Here is a 17,045-nt window from a genome sequence, read left to right on the forward strand (position 1 = left end):
ATCCCTTTCTTTACCCACAGTTTATCTTGTTTGATGTGGTATAATCTATCTTAAAGGCCATGTTTATCATATTATACCCCAATTCAAAAACCTTCCATTGTTCCTTATTAATGTTTAAAATGTATGTTTTGCTTGGATTTAAAGACCTCCACAATCCGTCTCAAATCTGTCTATGCAACTGTTTTCTACTTCCCCCGTTTACAAAGCCTGAGCTCCTGAACCATGATGATATGATAACATGTGAGATCACAAGTGCTATCACCTGAACCCCAGCCGCCAGGCCTGGGCCTGGGCCTGGGCCTGGGCCCTCCTCACGTGGTCCTTTCTCCGCTCATCCAAACCCACCCACGCTCCAGGCCCCGAGCTCCAGGTCTCCCTGCTCGCGCAAAATCCTTGCCTGACTCCGCCAGCTCTGCCAGCCCTTCCCTTCTTCCAGGCCCGCGAGTTGCTCTGCCTTCTGCCTGAAACTGTCTTCCCAGGCTCTGTGCCAGTCCAGCTCCTTCCTGTCCTCTGGTTCTCAGAGTAAATATGGCTCCTTGGACAGGCCCTCCCCGGTCATCCAGTTTCTCTGAAGTCGTTCTCCCATCGTTGACTCCCCAGCATGGCACTCTGCTTCCGTCCTCCATGGCCCCTAACTCAGTCCGTGGTGACTCTGTTGTTTCCTTGTTTATCATTTCTCTTCTCAATCAGACCATAGGCCCCAGGAGGAGCTTTCTGCCTTATCCCTGAAATACCCCCACCACTTAGCCCATTGAGTGGCCACTGTGTTCACTTAGTGAGTGTATTTATTAATATTGTTTTATGGATAAATGTTTATAAGTCAATGATTCACCTTCCCTTTGACAAGATCTCCATAATCTTCACACCCAAATTCTGTCCAGCCTGCACTTGCTCTTCATGGTTTGGTTTTGTTTTGTTTTATCAAACTCATCTCTTTGGTTAGAATAAATGAGACTGCAAGGTGTTTGATGGCAAATACAATGTCATACCACTGTGACCCCCCAATATTTGGCATGGTGGTTACATACTCAGTAAATGCTTAATTAGAAATAAACCTGTTGGGGGGAGGCTATAGCTCAATATCTCAGTATGTGCTTAACATGCAGGAGGTTGTAGGTTTGATCCCCAGTTATTACCATTAAAAATTAAATGAATAAAACCTAATTACCTCCCCCATAGATAAATAGATAAACAAACAAACAAACTCATCTCTTAAAAATAAATACCCAGGGGAAAATTTTTTAAAAAGAATCCCTAATATAAAGAAGAGAGACAAAAGGAAAAAAAGGCATAATCTAGCAAGAAAGACAGGCAAAGAGAAAGGAAGACAAAAAAAAAAAGAGAAAAAAACTTGTCTTATTCCCCTCTTTTCTGTTCTCTGCTTATGGAGTTAAAAATATATATATAATGTTGGCCACAAGGAGGAAGTCTGCCCTGGACCTTTGCGACACGGAGCTTGATGGAGGCAGTGGCGGTGGGAGTACCCATTGTTTCATCATCCTGAAAAAAAGGGGTGGTGGCTGAAGCAGCGTGTAAAAAGCTCAGTCTCAAACATCTCATGACTGGACTTTTTCTTAAAAGGTAAATTCGTTTACCCTCCATGCTTTGAATCTAGATGGAATGATCACCAAAAGAAAATGTTATCTAATTTTTAGCGGTTTCTTTTTTTTCTTTTTAACTTTATGTGGTGGAGGAAGGGTTGTATTTGAACGGCTGCATGTAGTTGGTGGATTTTGACAATCAGGAAGACTCTCCAATGCCAGAAAAAAGGTGAAAAGGTATATATAGCACTGTTTCTGTTTTAATTTACGTTTCTGTCAAATATTTGGAGGTGATGTTTTCAAAGAGAATGTGTTTCCTGCTTTTCTTGGCCTGGGTCTGTAAGTCACTGTTTTCCTGGGGCGTTGTGCGATGGTTTTGTCTTCCAGGGTGGGGGGCCCAGCTTTTGTTTCAGTGGCTGTGCTAACATTTTTAGGAGGTGGTTGTAAAATTCAGAACCACTCATGGGAAGATTAAGATTTTACAGAAACCATGGTCCTTTCCTCTTCTACCTCCCCAATGGTATGGCCCAGTACAAGTTCACAGGATATGTTCGTACTCTGTTTAGTGCAAACATGTATTTCAATATTTAAAAAATAGTATATAAATATTTTAAGGTGCTCTACAAAAGCACCATTGACTTTGAAATTAGAAAAGGAGCAAAAAGTGCTAGAAAAATTGTTACCATGGTTGATTCTGCTATGGATGGTGGGCTTTCCGGTCTCATGGCTCAGAATTCTCACCAAATTCCCCTATTGGCAACTTTTTTTTATTAGCCTTAATTACATGCTTTTAAAGAGTTTGGCTGATATAAGGCACGTGATAATGTTGCTGTTAAGTGCTGTAACTGGTACATGGCGTCCTTCTCCCAACCCTCCCCCATGTCCAAGACTTGGAAATTGATTCGCCTTTGAGAGCTGAACAATTAAACAGACATGATTGATGGCATTTATTGTCTAAATAAATTATCTTAAAATATAGTAGCTATTGCAGAGCCAAAAATTCTTATCTTGAGTTTGCCTAAGTACGAAGCAAAATTGTGGCCTCCTAAAATTGTTTTATTATTTTATTTTATTTAAATAAAAGTGAGAACAATTTTTATCAACAAGCAGGGAACTAGCAAAGCAAGCTATAGTACATAGCTATAACAGAAAGATACATCACCACTAAAAAGACTTACAGAAAGCTTTTAATAAGATAGGGAAATGTTTATGATAAAAAGCTTAGTGAAAAAAGAAGATATGAAGAAGAATTTCAACTAGCTTTTTAAAAAAATGCATGGAAGTTCAACTAGAATATTGCCAATGGGCAGTGGGAGTTTGGGTAGTTTTGCTTTTCTGCTTTTAGGTACTTCATGCTTCTTAGGACGAATAAATAAAAGAGGGAAAATACAGAAAGCTTAACAAATAGAACCATAGTTTAGATAAGGGCATTGCCACACTTGAAAAGATAATATGTGAAGAAAATGGAAGTGTCCGATGCAACCTGGAGGAAAGACTTCGAAGAACAAGTTAGTCAGTTTATGCAGCATTTCCAGGAAAGAGTGAAGTGAATGCATCAGACCCAGATGACACTCAGTATTAAAATCAGCCATTCTGCGTCTCTCATACTTACTTCAATTCAATGTTTATCAGACAAAATTATGGTTTTAACTGGCTTTTTCATATGTTCTGATAGAACGCACTGGTTAACATCAACGTGTTCCTTATGTCATTCCAGTTCATACATCAGTCTCCTGTGGGTTGGTTACTGTGAGTCAGTTCCAGAGCAATCATTTGATTCTCGGTGCCTTAATAAGATGAAACTTATGGACCTACAAAGCTGAGGACTGCCTCCCGAGCTGTGGTACTCACACTATAAAGTGTGTGACTCCTGATCTCACTAGAACACCCACCCACCACTTGCCTCTCCCCCATGCTACTGCTCTTATATTAAGATTACAGTTTCAGAATTAGCCCCTCTGCTGCCTGTCCTTTCCAAGTTTTCTAGGAGGTACTATTTTTTTTTTTTTTTTAATCCTCAGGGGACACAGACATGGGAAGCGATATTTCCAAACCTGAATCCAACAATAGTAAGTCCAGGACAGAACCCATTACCTGCCTCACTGCTGAGTTGAAATGGACTGGGATGACCGGAAACTGTGCTGAAGGGCTGTAATGAAACATTTCCGAAGTTGGAAGAATCAGATTTTACCACGATGCAGGATCCAATGCCAAGATGAATGAAAAGGGGAACTAGAGGGAACTCTCTGATCCTCCAGCTTTGGGTGGAGGGTGTCTGTGTGCTCAATATTAGAGCATCTAGGCAGTTTATGAGAATCACTTCCCTCGCTGTGCCTCTGTTTGTGGTGTAGGTGTTAGGAAAGCTCACTGAGGCTGCCTCTGGCTAGTCACTGTTAATAGCTGCCTTAAAAAATGAACCAAAAAAGGCAGCAGTTTCCAAGGTCAGATTCCCCAGGACTTTAGGAAACGCTAGTTCTGGGGTTCACTTTTCGGTCTCTACTCCCTGGACTTGACAGTCTCCGCTTAAGTCCCAAGCAGCTTATGTCCGTAGGGTCTTATTAAAATCTTTGAGGGAGAGACCTGCAGTGCTTTTATCAAAGGGACATATGGGGCTGCAGAAACACTCGGCCCTTCTTTCATTTGTGTAGCGGATTGTTGTTGAAGTTTCTGATCTAGTGTTCATGTTAAGGGAGCCGGGACCTAAGAAACCATGTTCTCTCCTTCTGTGGAGCTGTAGCTCCCGTCGTTAGTTTCCCCTGGTTTCCTAGATACGGTGCGGGGGCAGCGGGGACCCTTAAGCTGGAGAGCCACGTGGCAGGTGCGCTAATCCCCTTCGTGTTCTCTCACAGACAGACAAAGCACCCAGTCCACAGCGGCTCCGGCAGTTACCTCTGCACCCTGCCTGTCTGGCCACCCCAAGTAAGCGGCAGTCCTCCCACCCTCTTTATCTCGGACCACGTGGCATTTGATTTTGTGTCGGCAGCTTTGCCTTATGGACTTGGGGCGGGAGGTCGGGAGAGAAGGGACCAGAAACAGCGGAAGAACTAAATCAGCTTCTTACCTTCAGAGTATGGTTCTCTTTCTTTTGAGGGGAGTTTTTGTTTTTATTTTTTTTTCTTAACATTTTTTTTATTGAGTTATAGTCATTTTACAATGTTGTGTCCCACCTCCAACACCTCCCCCAACCCCATCCCATCTTCCAATTTTTCAGTTATACATGAACATACATATATTCATTGTCAACATTTTTTTTCACTGTGAGCTATTATAAGATCTTGTATCTATTTCTCTGTGCTATACAGTATAATCTTGTTTATCTATTCTACATTTTGAAATCCCAGTCTGTCCCTTCCCACCCCCACCCCCGCCCCCTTGGCAATCACAAATTTGTATTCTATGTCTATGAGTCTATTTCTGTTTTGTTTTTTGTTTTTGTTGTTTTTAGGTTCCACATATGAGTGATCTCATATGGTAGTTTTCTTTCTCTTTCTGGCTTACCTCACTTAGAATGACATTCTCCAGGAACATCCATGTTGCTGCAAATTGCATTATGTTGTTGGTTTTTATGGCTGAATAGTATTCCATTGTATAAATATACCGTATCTTCTTTATCCAGTCATCTATTGATGGACATTTAGGCTGTTTCCATGTCTTGGCTATTGTAATGGTTCTTTTTCTTTAATTGAACTACAGTTGATTTACAATGTTGTGTTGGTTTCTGGTGCACAGCACAGTGGTTCAGTTTTATATATGTGTGTGTATATATATTATTTTTCATATTCTCTTTCATTATAGGTTATTATAAGCTATTGAATATAGTTTCCTGTGCTCTATAGTAGGACCTTGTTGTTTATCTATTTTATATATATAGTAATGTGTATTCACTAATCCCAATCTCCCAATTTATCCCTCCCCTTCAGAGCATGGTTCTTAACCTGGAGGTCCCCCAGGTCTCAAGAAATTCATGAATCCCCTAAGCTTGTATATCAAATTGGCTGCATGCAGGCCTGGGGACGTGTTTTGAGAGGGAAGAGAGCCCACAGCTTTCACTGAGGACTCAGCTGGATCTGGAAGGGGAGGAGTGGGAGTTAAGCAGTATGAAAGCTATTTCAGGGGTTTACCTGTAGGTGGGAAAGATGACCCTCTGGTCTTCAGGAAAGGCCTTCAGAAAGCCCAGAGGGTCACCTACTCCCTTTCTTTGCCAAAACAGCAAAGAACATTTGGTCTTGGCCTTTTTTGCTGGTGTTCTCCTGACACTGCTGCTCACGGCCCTCGTCTTCCTCATCATAAAGAGCTACAGAAAATGTAAGTCTCCAGGAGGTGGGGCATCCTTTCTTTCTCTGCCATCAAGAATGGAGTTAGCTTTGCGGGGGAGAGTAACACCTGCCTAGCCCACCCTCTCTGCAGACCTTCACTCTTCCCCCTGCCCTCCCCACCTTTCACCCTTCCCACCTCCAACACCTCCCCCAACCCCATCCCATCTCCCAAGATTGAAGAGAGAGGCTTCTGAGTCCTCCAGGCCCCACTGGTGAGACTATCCCTCTTCTTCTTGGCACTTGTGGCAGGTCACTCCCATTCCCAGGCCCTGGATCTTCCCTCAGATCCTCCAGACAAGGTAAGATGACCGTGCTGTTTCTGGGACACTGGAGGCCTTCTGCCATTGGAATTTCCCCCTGTTATGCCTTACCAACTAGTGTTATTGCTCTGGGCACCGGGCAAGTGATTCTTTGAAGGGTTCTTCTGATCTCCTTGGGGTCTTCTCTGACCAAAGCTTCCAAGTTGCTTCTAAAAGGCACTTGCTTCTAAGAGATACCTTCCTCCAAATTGATCTCACGCATTCCTCCTCCTCCTCCTTCTGCAGCTTTCACCCCCAGAGGAGGCATATACCTATGCCAACATGACTTTCAAAATCTCAAAGGAAAAGAGTGATCACCTGACTGAGAACCATTCTGCAGGCTTGGATCCCATTGTCTACTCTCAAATTAAAGTGACAAACTCAACGTCCCTTTCCACTGAGGCTTGAGTCCCATTCCTCTCATCTCAGCTCCGTCTTCATACATCACCTTCCCTTTTAACAAATTTTGGACAACAGCCTGGGTCAAACCACAGTCGGAGTTGTCTGGGTGTGATCTGCAAAAATGGCCAGCCATTTTGAAGACCAAGGGTCAGTCTTTTTCCCGGCCTGAGAAAAGATTGCTGACCCGCCCACTTGGTCCAACAGCCTGTGAGCCCTTTTGAGGGCTGACACTGCCTCCCTTGTCCCCTTCCAAAGTGTGTGGCGCAGAGCTCTGGGCACAAAGAGCATTCCCTCAGCATCATTGGTCACCTTGGGAGGAGTCTAGAGACCATTACAAATAAAAGCAAACCCTCCGCAATGTGGGCTCCTTTTCCATCATTGATGTGTCTGTCCCCATCACCTGCAGAGGTGCAGAGCTCTCCCACAGCCAGAAAAGCCTGATGGAGGTAGTGGGGTAGTCGTACTCCGGAACTAACTCAGGATCGATTGGGGCACAGGTCTCAAACTCTGCCACTAACTAGCTGCCTTCAGTCACTGGGGCAAGTGCGTTAAACTTTGAAAGTTTCAGTTTCCTCGTCTTGAAAACAGAATAACATATATCTCTTAGTGTAAGAATAAATAAGATATCATATGCAAAAGTCCTCTGTACATCCCAGGGCTCTGCACAAATACAAGGTCCCTGTTGGCTAAAGCACTACTCAAGTGTGGATGTCCGTCTCCTTGCTGTAGCATAAGAGGTACGCATTACAGCACTATATGGGAACTAAAGATTATCCAAATATTAACTCCTGCCCTCAATCCCGATGGATAACTCCATAGATGATCCCAGTAAAAATACCAATAAGATTATTTTTTACTAGGTCAGATTACTCTTAAGTTCCTATGGGAACAATAAACAGGAACCAAGACAATTCTGAATATGCTCTATCCATGTAGAGTGCGCGTGTGTGCGCATGCGTACCCGAGTGCACCTGTGTTTGTATATATGTATGTCTCTGGGAGCAATCACCAATAACTGGTCTTAGTAATCGCCCCTGGGGACGGGAGCTTGGCTACTGAGGGACTGAGAGGCAGGGATGGGAGGGGCTATGCTCTCCCTTAAAAACTCTTTTTATAACTTTTGAAGTTCATTTACCTTGTTGAGGATTTTCAGTACCTAGTGCTCCCATTCCCCACCTGAATTCTAGACCAACTGAGAAATAAGAGGACTCAGCAAATAGAGAAAAAGTACCGTCTTTATTACAAACATAGCAGAGTAAGAGCATAGACTGTGGCTGCAGAGAAGTGGGCTTCAGAGCCCTGAACTCTTCATGATTGACAGAGCAGGAGAGTGCCCGCCCCTCCCCACAACCAAAACAGCCGCTCAGCTGACCGTAGGAGTTGCAGAAGAGACCGCAGGCTCTTTGAAAGCTGCACCAAGAGATTAAAAAAGGAAGAGGAAGAGCAGAGTGCGCATGCCTGGTTCCTACCTCCAGACTCACTCATCAGTCGTCTCCCTCCATCTCCGCTGGGGAGTCAGTGATGAGTATCACCCCAGTGGACCTCCGTCCACGGGGAGGAAAGCATCCTCCCCAAATCGCTCTTAAACATACATTAAGTGATATGTTAAAAAAATCAAGGTAAGGACATTCACATTCCAAGAGATGAAATAATTTACCCAAGGTCTCCCAGCTAGTAACTGGCAGAACAAAATTTAAATCAAGTCCGCCTTGCATGTTGCCTCCACACTGAGCTGCCCCAGAGCGCCTATAGTGGCAGAGGAACTAGGAAGGTAAAACCAGGTGACATGATCGAGAGAGCATGTTCACTCTGAGATGGAGCAGCTGCTCCTGACAGGAATTTTTAGAGGAAGACGGGGAAAGAGCGAGTTGATAAAGGAGCGGGCCCTCTGTGGGAGTAAACAGGTCTTGGAAAGGATGGTTTAGGGCAACAGTCTTGTGAAAAGACGGCGGCACCGCAGCACGGCAGCCGCTAGAGGGCAGCAGAGCGCCAGGGATGCCCTTCGCCCCTGGCGGGCGGTGGGACACACGGCGGCGGGGCGGTCTCGAAACGCTGAGCTGACATCAAACACTTCCACCAACCCAGAAGCTAGAAGCCGCATCACCTCCAGTTCAGGGCCAGTGCCTTATAAACAACTACAAGAGGAGGCATAAGCATCATCCTCCCACCACCCACTTGTATATGAAATATCACATTAATTGCTCTTTCCTCTATTTGCTTGAAGCTTCCCATTTTTAACAGCATAGCCCAAGTCTTGTTGTTTTTTTTTTTTTTTTTTTTTTTGTCTCCCCATCGTGAAAACTGGCGTGCAGCTAGCTTTGCAGGAGGATGAAATGAGTAACTTAAATAACTGACCATAGATTCAAGCAGTCTTTGCTAGGTGTGGGGAGAAAAGGGGCTGTAGAATCCTGGATCACGGAACCAGAACCTGTAGGATTCTCAGGGGAAACAGTTTTTAGATAGTAGGTGTTAAGTATTCCAGGACGTCTGTGGATGTCTTCATCTGTCGTGGAAGACTGAGGTCTGATCTCTTGCCTTGTGTGGTAGGATGTCCTAACCAAGCCCAGACCGGACTGCTCTTTGCAGAGCCGGTGGGCTAGTGGCTCCTTTATGTAAATTCAATACATGGCCACAGGGGAGGGGTTGGGGCTGTTCTGTGGCTGAGGGAAGAGACCACTTTTGATGTTGTTTGATCTAAGACGCTGGGAGGTGGGGGGGCCAGCTGGGTGGAAACACGGAGGATGGCAGGAATGGGTCATTAGCCACAGTCCCCCCTCTTCCCATCAGACTGACGAGTAGCTTTGTATTCCCTACCCTACCCCATGGAGAGGGGTTAGGGGAAAGTCAAAGGAACTGTGTTCATGAAAGACTTTGTGAGAGCCGGGACCTAAACGTGCAGGACATACGCACAACTGTGTCAAGAACCAGGATCCCTGCTCCAGCCCTGCTCAGACAGGGGGCCAGGTGAGTGTCCTGAGCACTGAGACTGGCCAGCATCCTTTTAGCAGGGGCTGGAAGAGCAGGGTTTTTATGAGGGCAGCAGAGGCAGAGGTGGGGAGACCCTAAGATCTCCCTGAAATAGCAGGAGAGCCACTCCCTGGGGAGAGAGGATGTAGGCATGTGAGTAGGACCTGGGAGTTTTGGTACTTTTATCGCTAATTACGATTTCACCTCAAGTGCAGCCACCACTGTGGATGCCCCATCTCAATCTGTGTTTCCTGATGTGAATGAATATTTCATGTGATTTATCACACTTTGGTTTCTCATTGATCAAAATCGGCATCCACTCAGCCTGGTGGCATTTTCTCACATAGGAGAGAGTCTTTGCGCCAAGAGACTCTGAGAACCCTTGGTCTAGCCTCCCCCCCCTTCTTTGGTAGAAGAGCAAGTAATACCGATTGAGAGGTAAATTAGAATATTATCCTTTAACAGAAGCTTTTCCGGAAGTACTTTTCCAGTGAAACCCTGAGAGTAGTCAGTCATACCTTGGAGTTCATTCAACACTGGGCTAGAAATTTACCGGCTAACAAATAAAACACAGGTGATATGCTGGCCCCCGGCCAACATCTGGCACTCTTCTTCACTTCTGATTGGCCAACTGCGCGAGAACTAAGATCTCGAGATGTTATCCGACTGTGGCCTTGCTCAGGGGCGGCCCAGCAGAGCCCCTCTGGCGGTCACCATTCTTACCTAGCTGCAAATGATTGCTGTCAAGGTTAGAGGGGACTTCAGGAACGCCTGAGATCAGAATTATTCCCCCCGATGTGGGCCAGTTGTCACAGTGATTGTATTGTAGCATCACTTTATTTATGAACTAAATAAAAGAAAACTTCTGTCGAGTTATGAGCCGTCTTCTTTGGAGTCAGGACATGTGAGAGGGGCTTCAAAGAGTTGCCTACTTTGTTGGAAATAGAAAAAGAAGATTGAGTTGAGATCTATGCTGGGTGCTTCTGCAGCAAAAGTTGCAAACCTTGTCTTGGGGACTTCACAGGGACCAAACACCAAAATTTGTTTTCAAGGCCGAAATCAGATGCCATTGCATCAAAGCTTATTAGCCAGTCAGCGGGAAAGCTTGGTGGGCGGGGCTTGCATTCACCTCTCACCAAGCTCTGGTGATGTGAATGCGGCTGGACTCCTTCAGGACCCAGAAGGGACCTTGATTCAGGCTGCATCTTTCAACTGCCTGAGTGTGAGGGAGCAGGTCATGACTAAACCAGGTGGTACAACTCCTTGCTAAAAAAAGAAGAGGGTTGGGTTCCATTGCCTCAACTTTCATAGCACCGTCCGTCTCTCTTATAGAGTACTTACTCTAGTTGTCAATCCCCTGTGTGTGTGTGTGTGTGTGTGTGTGTGTGTGTGTCTGAGATGGCTCGTCTGCCTCCCACTCTGCACTGCAAGTGCCATGAAGACTGACGCTGTTTCTTTGACTCAACTGTGTATCCCAGCATCCGCCATCATCCTTGTTTATTGAATGAATGAATGAACAATACTGGGGAGTAAGGGGTCCTCAATTTATAGAGAAGAAAACAGTCCCAGAGATGTAACAGGCTGCCCGAGTTCATGCCTTAAAGAAGTGATGATGGTTTTTGCAAAAACCTAGACTGCCATTGTGTCCCGAAAGGAGTGGTCTTGGGCAAAACTGAGCAAGACATCCACAGCCCCCACAGCTCTCAGAGGGCAGAAGGCCAGGGGTGCCGGGGGAGCCACTGCTTTGATTTCTCAGGGCTCCTGCTCTAGCCAAGGGCCACATTATCGCCAGGAAAGTGTGACATCTTTTGCAGCCTTAGCTTTGGATTTCAGATTCTTCTGGCTACAGGCCCTTGTGTTTCATTAACAGGTATTTGTTTTCTCTCATTCTCTAAAATGTTATTTTTTACATTTCCATGCCCAGAGGAGGCTGGAGTCTGTTTCGTAATTGTGCCTACAGGCTCTCCACTGCCCAAGGCATTTCTGTGACTTCTGAGCATAAAAAGGAAACAAACTCAGTTTAACCAAACAGCGGCACCTGTGTCTGGTCTCTCTACCCCGTGTCCACCTGAGAGCCTATCAGACTCACCACGTAGTGGCCTTGAGGATCTGGCCTCCTCTGATGCTGCCCCAAAGGAGAGGTGGACTGAATCCACATGGCCCCTTCTGAACATAGTTCCTCCCTTTAGGAATGGGGAGCCCTAAAGATCAGGGAGCCGTGGGCACAGGACTCAGGACACAGAGCCAAGGAGGGAACTTACCAGAGGCGTGGGGATCCCAGAAGCAGCTTGGCTAGTGTTCTGGCTTCCAGCTAAGCCTTTACCTGCGATCACTCAAGGGCAGAAGGAGGGACAAAGCTGAGAGGCCCCCCTTCCATGGCCCAAGCCTACGGCTGAGGCCCTTGGGCCCCCCTCTTCCATTCCTGACGCTTCTCAGGGAGACTTTTCTACGCCTGTTTACCCAGGGGCCCCAGGAACCCCTTTGGCTTCTAGTCCCTCCAGGTGAACAAAAAGTTCCAATCAAAAAGCGTTGGCTCTGAGAAGGCAGGTGGTCCTCCAGACGTGGCACCTTCTGAGTCTTAGGGCCTCCCCGCTACCTGGTCTACCTACACCTCCATTAACGGGGCTACAGTGTTTTGTCTGCCACCCCTCAGGGTGCCTTTGTCAGCCACCCCTCAGGGTGCCTTTGTCACTATGAGGCAGAATGTCCCCAGCCCAGATTGGCCACGGGCAGGCTGCATGGGACGCCAGGGACCCAGGCAACAAGAGGAGGGTCACATTCACCCATTTGAAAGCTCCCCCTTGACCCTTTTTATCTTCCCTAATTCCCACCCACCCCTGCACTTCCCACCACTACCTACCCCTTCTAGTCCGTCGACTTCTCCTCCGTTTGGACAGATGACTGATAATGAAGATGGACCCCAAGCTTGTGATCAGTATACAGATAAGGAAGATGGACATCCTGGAAGGAATCACAGACAGCATTTGTGTCCCTTGGGAGAAACCACTTTTTTGGTTCTCTGCTCAGGATCCCCCTTTGCTGGGACTTGCCCCCTCCCGCCGCCCCTGCTCCCACCCTGGGTTCCAGCAGCTCCCGGCAGCTGGATTCCTTTAAAGCGCCTCTCTCCTCCGGAAAACCGAGCCGAACCCAGGCCCCTCCTCAGAAACTGACATGGGATAGGCAAGCGGAGGGTCAAGTCTCAGGCTGGCTCATCCCTGGACCAGGGAGAAATAAACTCGGGAGCTACAAATGGATATCATCTCCCACGCAAAAATGAAATACAAAAGGGCAGCTCCGAGAGAGAAGCAGCAAACACACATAAGGGTAGCAGATTAGAGATGGCGATAAATCCTGGCCATATCTGAAGGCAGCCCCTCCCCTGCCCTTGCATTTCAGCAGACCCTGTTCTCTCCTGATAATGCTTTCCCCTCTTTAATTAAAATGGCCAGAGGGCATTTTTGCTGCTGGTGACCGAGAGTCCTACATTATACTCTTTGGAAAGAAAGCAGATGGTCACATTGAAGATAGCTACTCAAGAGGAGAAACAACACAGCCAAAAAGTAGCAGGTGCGAATCCATCATCATGTCGTGTTATTACTGCCCACCCAAAGTCCGTTGGTCCCCTAAAGTTAGGACTCACCTGAAGTGATCTGCCTTGTCGACAACTCTGGAAGCCCTGCAGCTTCTGTTCTTGTTGCCTGGTAGGTCTGTGTCAGAAAGGATTTGTTGAGAGTCAAATAAAGCCCCTCCCCAGGCCCTTCCTTTGCCTTCTGCATCGCTGCACCTTTGCCTGTCATTCCTCCACCTCCGGAGGGTGAGTGCCCTGGGCGGCAGCTGGGTCAAGCAGAGGCACCACGTACAGCTGCAGACATGTGCCCTGCACAGGGCAGAAGGCGGAGGGAACAAGCAGGGGCTGAAACACTCTGCTTGCCAAGCCAGGCACCCCGACATTGGGCTCCATGCATCTGGAGGAAGGGGTACCTTTTCCAGATTTGCACAAAGGCTCTGTGTTGACTAGAAATGGCCCTTGGCTAGAGAATCCCAGGCCGAAGGCTACACGAGGGGGCCAGCGGAGGCAGCAGGGGGCCAGTCCTGTCCTTAGGGAACTGATCAGTAGGTAATGTAATTGCCACCTTGTGCTTCTGACAGCCACCGAAGCCCAATGGGAGAAGCGCCACCCAGATTGCCTCCTGGGATAAAACCAGAGGGTCGTGTGTGTGTCTGTGTTTCAGTTAAACTAAGGAGCACATTTTGGTGGGTCCTGTTTCATCCTGAGCCTGAAACTCAGGACAGACTACACAGATAAAGAAAAACGGAACCACACAAAGTAGAAACACCGTAGGTGTGAAGGTCGTCACACATTCAGGAAGATGCTTGCTGAACCAATTCCCATCTGGTCAAGTGTGAGCTAGGCTTTCTAGCACCAGGAGGAGGCTGCCAGGGGCTTCCCTTAAGTCCTCTGGTGTGTCTTCTTACTGGTACTGTGCTCTGGATTGCAACAGAAAGACATCCCTTCTAGAAATGGAAGTCATGTGAAGTCACAGGAGAGGAAAAAAGAAGAAAGGAAAGGTAGTGCCTTCCATGAGCAGCGTGCCTGAGGGAGGCTTTCCGGTGTGAAGGGAGGTTCTCAGCATTGGACAGAAGAATCTGGGGGAGCATCAGGAGACCCTAGGCCTTCACCCTGGCCCAAAGGAGCAACAGAGACTGGCTTAGAGAGACTCGGCCCTCCAGGCTCCAGCGCACCACACCTTTCTGGAAGCTTCCTGGTGCAAACTGTACTCCTTCAAAGAAAGCCCAGACCACTCAGACCTATTATTTGTCTCTGTAAATTATGAAACTATTTAAGTGGACAGTTTTAAGGGTGCCTGTCCAAGCGCCTGGATCACTTTTTGCAGCCTTGATCACCTCTCGAGAAACGAATCTTTAAGATTCCAGACCTACAAGGCCATCCCAGGAGCACAGAGATTTCATAACTGCCTCAGAGCCTTTCCTGCCCAGCAACACACAGCTTTCACACCTGTTAGCCTCCCAAGTTCCATAAGCCAGATGGCTGTGAGGAAAGAGAGGTTCCGAGAGCACCCCAGGGCCCACGCACCCTCCTCTTCCCCAAACTCCATGTTACTTTCCAGCACCCCAGCAGCCACCCTACTGCGGAGGGAGGGAGAGACCAGGTTACCCCAGAGAACCTGGGGAGGGCCCGAGATGGTGCTCAGCAAGCATTCGCCACAGCAGCTGACACCCCCTGCTATGGGCCACCCCCAGCCAGACCCCCGTGAGGCTCCTGACCTTTCCCAGGCCAAAAGCTGTTGGCACGGGCTCTTCTGTTGTCAGTCACAAGAAGCTTTGTAAAATCCATGTCATCTCTGGCAAAGTCTCGCTGGATGCCGCACCAGTACCAGCCCACATCCTCCTTGTTCAGGCAGGACACAGTGACAATGAGCTGGTTTCCTGTGTCCCTCAGGGCCACACGGTTGGTGCTGTTGGGTGCGAAGGCAATGATGTTGCAAAAGTCCCGGAAATAGCCTCGGCACCAGTATTTGTGGTGGTCCTTATAGTGGGCATCGTAGCTGCAGATGGCAGAAGTCGTGTCCAGCACAAAGCGTTCCTTGACTTTTTCGTCCATGACCATGGCGTCTGTGAAAACACACACACACACACACACACACACACAAACACACACACCATTGTTCTTTTCAACACACTGCAGTTCCTGCCCCTCAGAGGAAAATTAATCAAGGCATGGGAGGTTGATTTTTGCCTATTTGGGGCTGGCAATTGTTATGGTCTCAATACAGTCTCCCTAAAATTTCTATGTTGAAATGCTAACCGCCCAGTACTTTAGAATGGGGTTGTCTTCGGATTTAGAGACTTAAAGAAGTAATTAAGTTAAAATGGTCATCAGAATGGGTCCTAATCCAATCTGACTGGTATCCTAATGAAAAAGGAGACTAGGACACAGACAACGGAGGGATGACCGTGTGAGAACACGGTGAAAGGGCAGCTGCCTGCAGACCAAGGAGAAGGAACTCAAGAAAAACCAAACCTAGATCTTTGACTTCTAGCGTCCATCCCTGTAAGAAAACAAATTTCTGTTGTTTACACCACACGGTCTGTGGTTGTTACAGCGTCCCTGGAGAAGTCTTTTTCTCTGGCCAAAGAGTGGATAAGACATACATCCCCTGCTGCAAGAATTCAGGCGGGAGGCTAGAGGAGCCCGAGGCTTACTGTTAGCAGATCCGCTGCCCCTGGCCCCTCACTCCACCTTGGCACCCTCAAAAGGGAAGTAAGGAGCTTTGGAGGCTTCTGCTGGCTGCATAGGGCTGAAACAGAGGAGTCAGGTTCTGCCCTGGCCTTAAGGGCTAAGAACTTCAAGTTTTTTCTGCACAAGACTGGTGTGAGCACCTCTGTCATCTCAGGGTGTTGCGTAATGAGGAAGTTGTGCACGCCACATCCAGCTTGTGTGTGGCTGGGGAGGTGTCTGACAGAGAAGAGGAGATCAGCAACAGAACCCCTCCTTCACTCAGCCTTCCTCCCAGACGTGCTCTGGGATTGGTCCCCTCAAATGCTGCCTCACATTGAGCTCACGGTGGGAGGGGTCAGCCTGCCAAGCAGGTTTGCATCCCTGATACCGTGTGACATGCTGGGATAGTTTGTTCTCATATCAACCCCGGAAAGAAGACTGTGTGATACTCATTTACCAGCCTGGATGCTGACCCAGAGAGAGGGGCAGTGACTCTCAAAGGTCACAAGGCTAGAGGGCAGCAGAGCGCAGGCCAGTCGGTCCTCTGTAGGGTCAGGCATGGGCAGAAGGCAGGAAGTCCCGTCCTCTCTCATCTGTCAGCACAAACATTTTTAAGGGGAGGACGGAGAAGGGAAGGGGAACTTGAATTGAAAGGGAGAACACAGAGCTCTCATTTTAAATGAGGGTTTTAAATTCCCCACAACCCATTTATCAGAATTAAGAACAAGAAGTAATTTGGACAAGATCTACTTTCCCCTCCGTTTATTTTCTGGTCCCACTTCTCGTATGGTTTGAGCTAATGAGCAGGAACTCCATGTAGGAAAGCAGAAGGAAATGGCAAGGTTCCTGGGAAGCTGGGAGGGCTGGAGATGTTTATTCCCCATCTCTTACCTGAAAGGACAGTCAAGGAGAGCAGAATGAAGAGCCCCATGACCGGAAGGAAGTGATCCTTTAACTGGGATCACCAGCTGGACCCACGGGTCTTAGGAATCCTGGATCTGTTTAAGGGAAACAGATATCTTTGAGCTTAAGGTGGTTTTATCCTGCCTGGAGAGACCAGAGAAAAGAAAGACCAGTCTGTTAGTCCAAGCAGTGCTGCTACGAATAGGCATCCAGGTTGTGCTCTGCACAAGGGTACCTCATCAGAGAGACGCCATTTGTGGACATAAACTTACTTATACAGTAATATGGGGCAACTGAGAAAATTCTAGGCTCCCTGACAGAAGCCAAAACAGCAGTGGAGAGCCCCCTCCCGGATAAATCCACTCTGGCACCAGGG

The 17,045-nt window shown here is 47.4% G+C and overlaps 3 protein-coding genes across 9 annotated transcripts in view; 1 reads left to right on the forward strand and 2 right to left on the reverse strand.

Moving 5' to 3' along the window:
- The first annotated feature begins 1,325 nt into the window (after window positions 1-1,325).
- On the forward strand, window positions 1,326-6,908 carry C9H1orf162 (chromosome 9 C1orf162 homolog). 6 transcript variants are annotated; one of them, XM_032487321.1, is made up of 8 exons: window positions 1,326-1,581; window positions 1,698-1,778; window positions 3,259-3,400; window positions 3,563-3,610; window positions 4,391-4,460; window positions 5,752-5,846; window positions 6,107-6,156; window positions 6,403-6,908. In XM_032487321.1, the coding sequence occupies exons 4-8, from the start codon at window positions 3,574-3,576 to the stop codon at window positions 6,562-6,564; spliced, it is 414 nt and encodes a 137-aa protein (XP_032343212.1). In that variant the 5' UTR covers window positions 1,326-1,581; window positions 1,698-1,778; window positions 3,259-3,400; window positions 3,563-3,573; the 3' UTR covers window positions 6,565-6,908. The 6 variants fall into 6 exon arrangements, with proteins under 6 accessions (XP_032343212.1, XP_014413244.2, XP_014413245.2 ...); XM_014557758.2 differs by having other exon boundaries at window positions 1,326-1,778; XM_014557759.2 differs by having other exon boundaries at window positions 1,326-1,778; window positions 3,259-3,384.
- Window positions 6,909-10,343: 3,435 nt separating this feature from the next.
- On the reverse strand, window positions 10,344-16,767 carry TMIGD3 (transmembrane and immunoglobulin domain containing 3). Of its 2 annotated transcripts, none has more exons than XM_032487327.1 (5): window positions 16,658-16,767; window positions 14,812-15,159; window positions 13,166-13,232; window positions 12,386-12,486; window positions 10,344-11,857 (listed from the first exon to the last, which is right to left on the reverse strand). In XM_032487327.1, the coding sequence occupies exons 1-5, from the start codon at window positions 16,695-16,697 to the stop codon at window positions 11,757-11,759; spliced, it is 657 nt and encodes a 218-aa protein (XP_032343218.1). In that variant the 5' UTR covers window positions 16,698-16,767; the 3' UTR covers window positions 10,344-11,756. The 2 variants fall into 2 exon arrangements, with proteins under 2 accessions (XP_032343218.1, XP_014413242.1); XM_014557756.2 differs by lacking the exon at window positions 16,658-16,767 and adding an exon at window positions 15,751-16,161.
- Window positions 15,134-17,045, reverse strand: part of ADORA3 (adenosine A3 receptor) — a 37,247-nt gene continuing 35,335 nt past the window's right edge. The window contains exons 3-4 of the transcript XR_004322774.1: window positions 16,658-16,764; window positions 15,134-15,159 (exon numbers count right to left, since the gene is read on the reverse strand). The gene's annotated coding sequence lies outside the window, so the exon portion shown is untranslated. The remainder of the gene's footprint in view (window positions 15,160-16,657; window positions 16,765-17,045) is intronic.

Source organism: Camelus ferus, chromosome 9 (assembly GCF_009834535.1).
Source record: "Camelus ferus isolate YT-003-E chromosome 9, BCGSAC_Cfer_1.0, whole genome shotgun sequence".
NCBI classification, from domain to species: Eukaryota; Metazoa; Chordata; class Mammalia; order Artiodactyla; family Camelidae; genus Camelus; species Camelus ferus.

Coding starts and splice junctions, on each gene's coding strand:
- TMIGD3 (XM_032487327.1), bottom strand. CDS start 16,697: ATGGGGCTCTTCATTCTGCTCTCCTTGACTGTCCTTTCAG. Junction 15,160..16,657: donor CTCCTTGACTGTCCTTTCAG/GTAAGAGATGGG, acceptor GTGTTTTCACAG/ACGCCATGGTCATGGACGAA. Junction 12,487..13,165: donor GACAAGGCAGATCACTTCAG/GTGAGTCCTAAC, acceptor GATTCCTTCCAG/GATGTCCATCTTCCTTATCT.
- C9H1orf162 (XM_014557758.2), top strand. CDS start 3,574: ATGGGAAGCGATATTTCCAAACCTGAATCCAACAATA. Junction 3,611..4,390: donor CAAACCTGAATCCAACAATA/GTAAGTCCAGGA, acceptor GTTCTCTCACAG/ACAGACAAAGCACCCAGTCC. Junction 5,847..6,106: donor CATAAAGAGCTACAGAAAAT/GTAAGTCTCCAG, acceptor CACTTGTGGCAG/GTCACTCCCATTCCCAGGCC.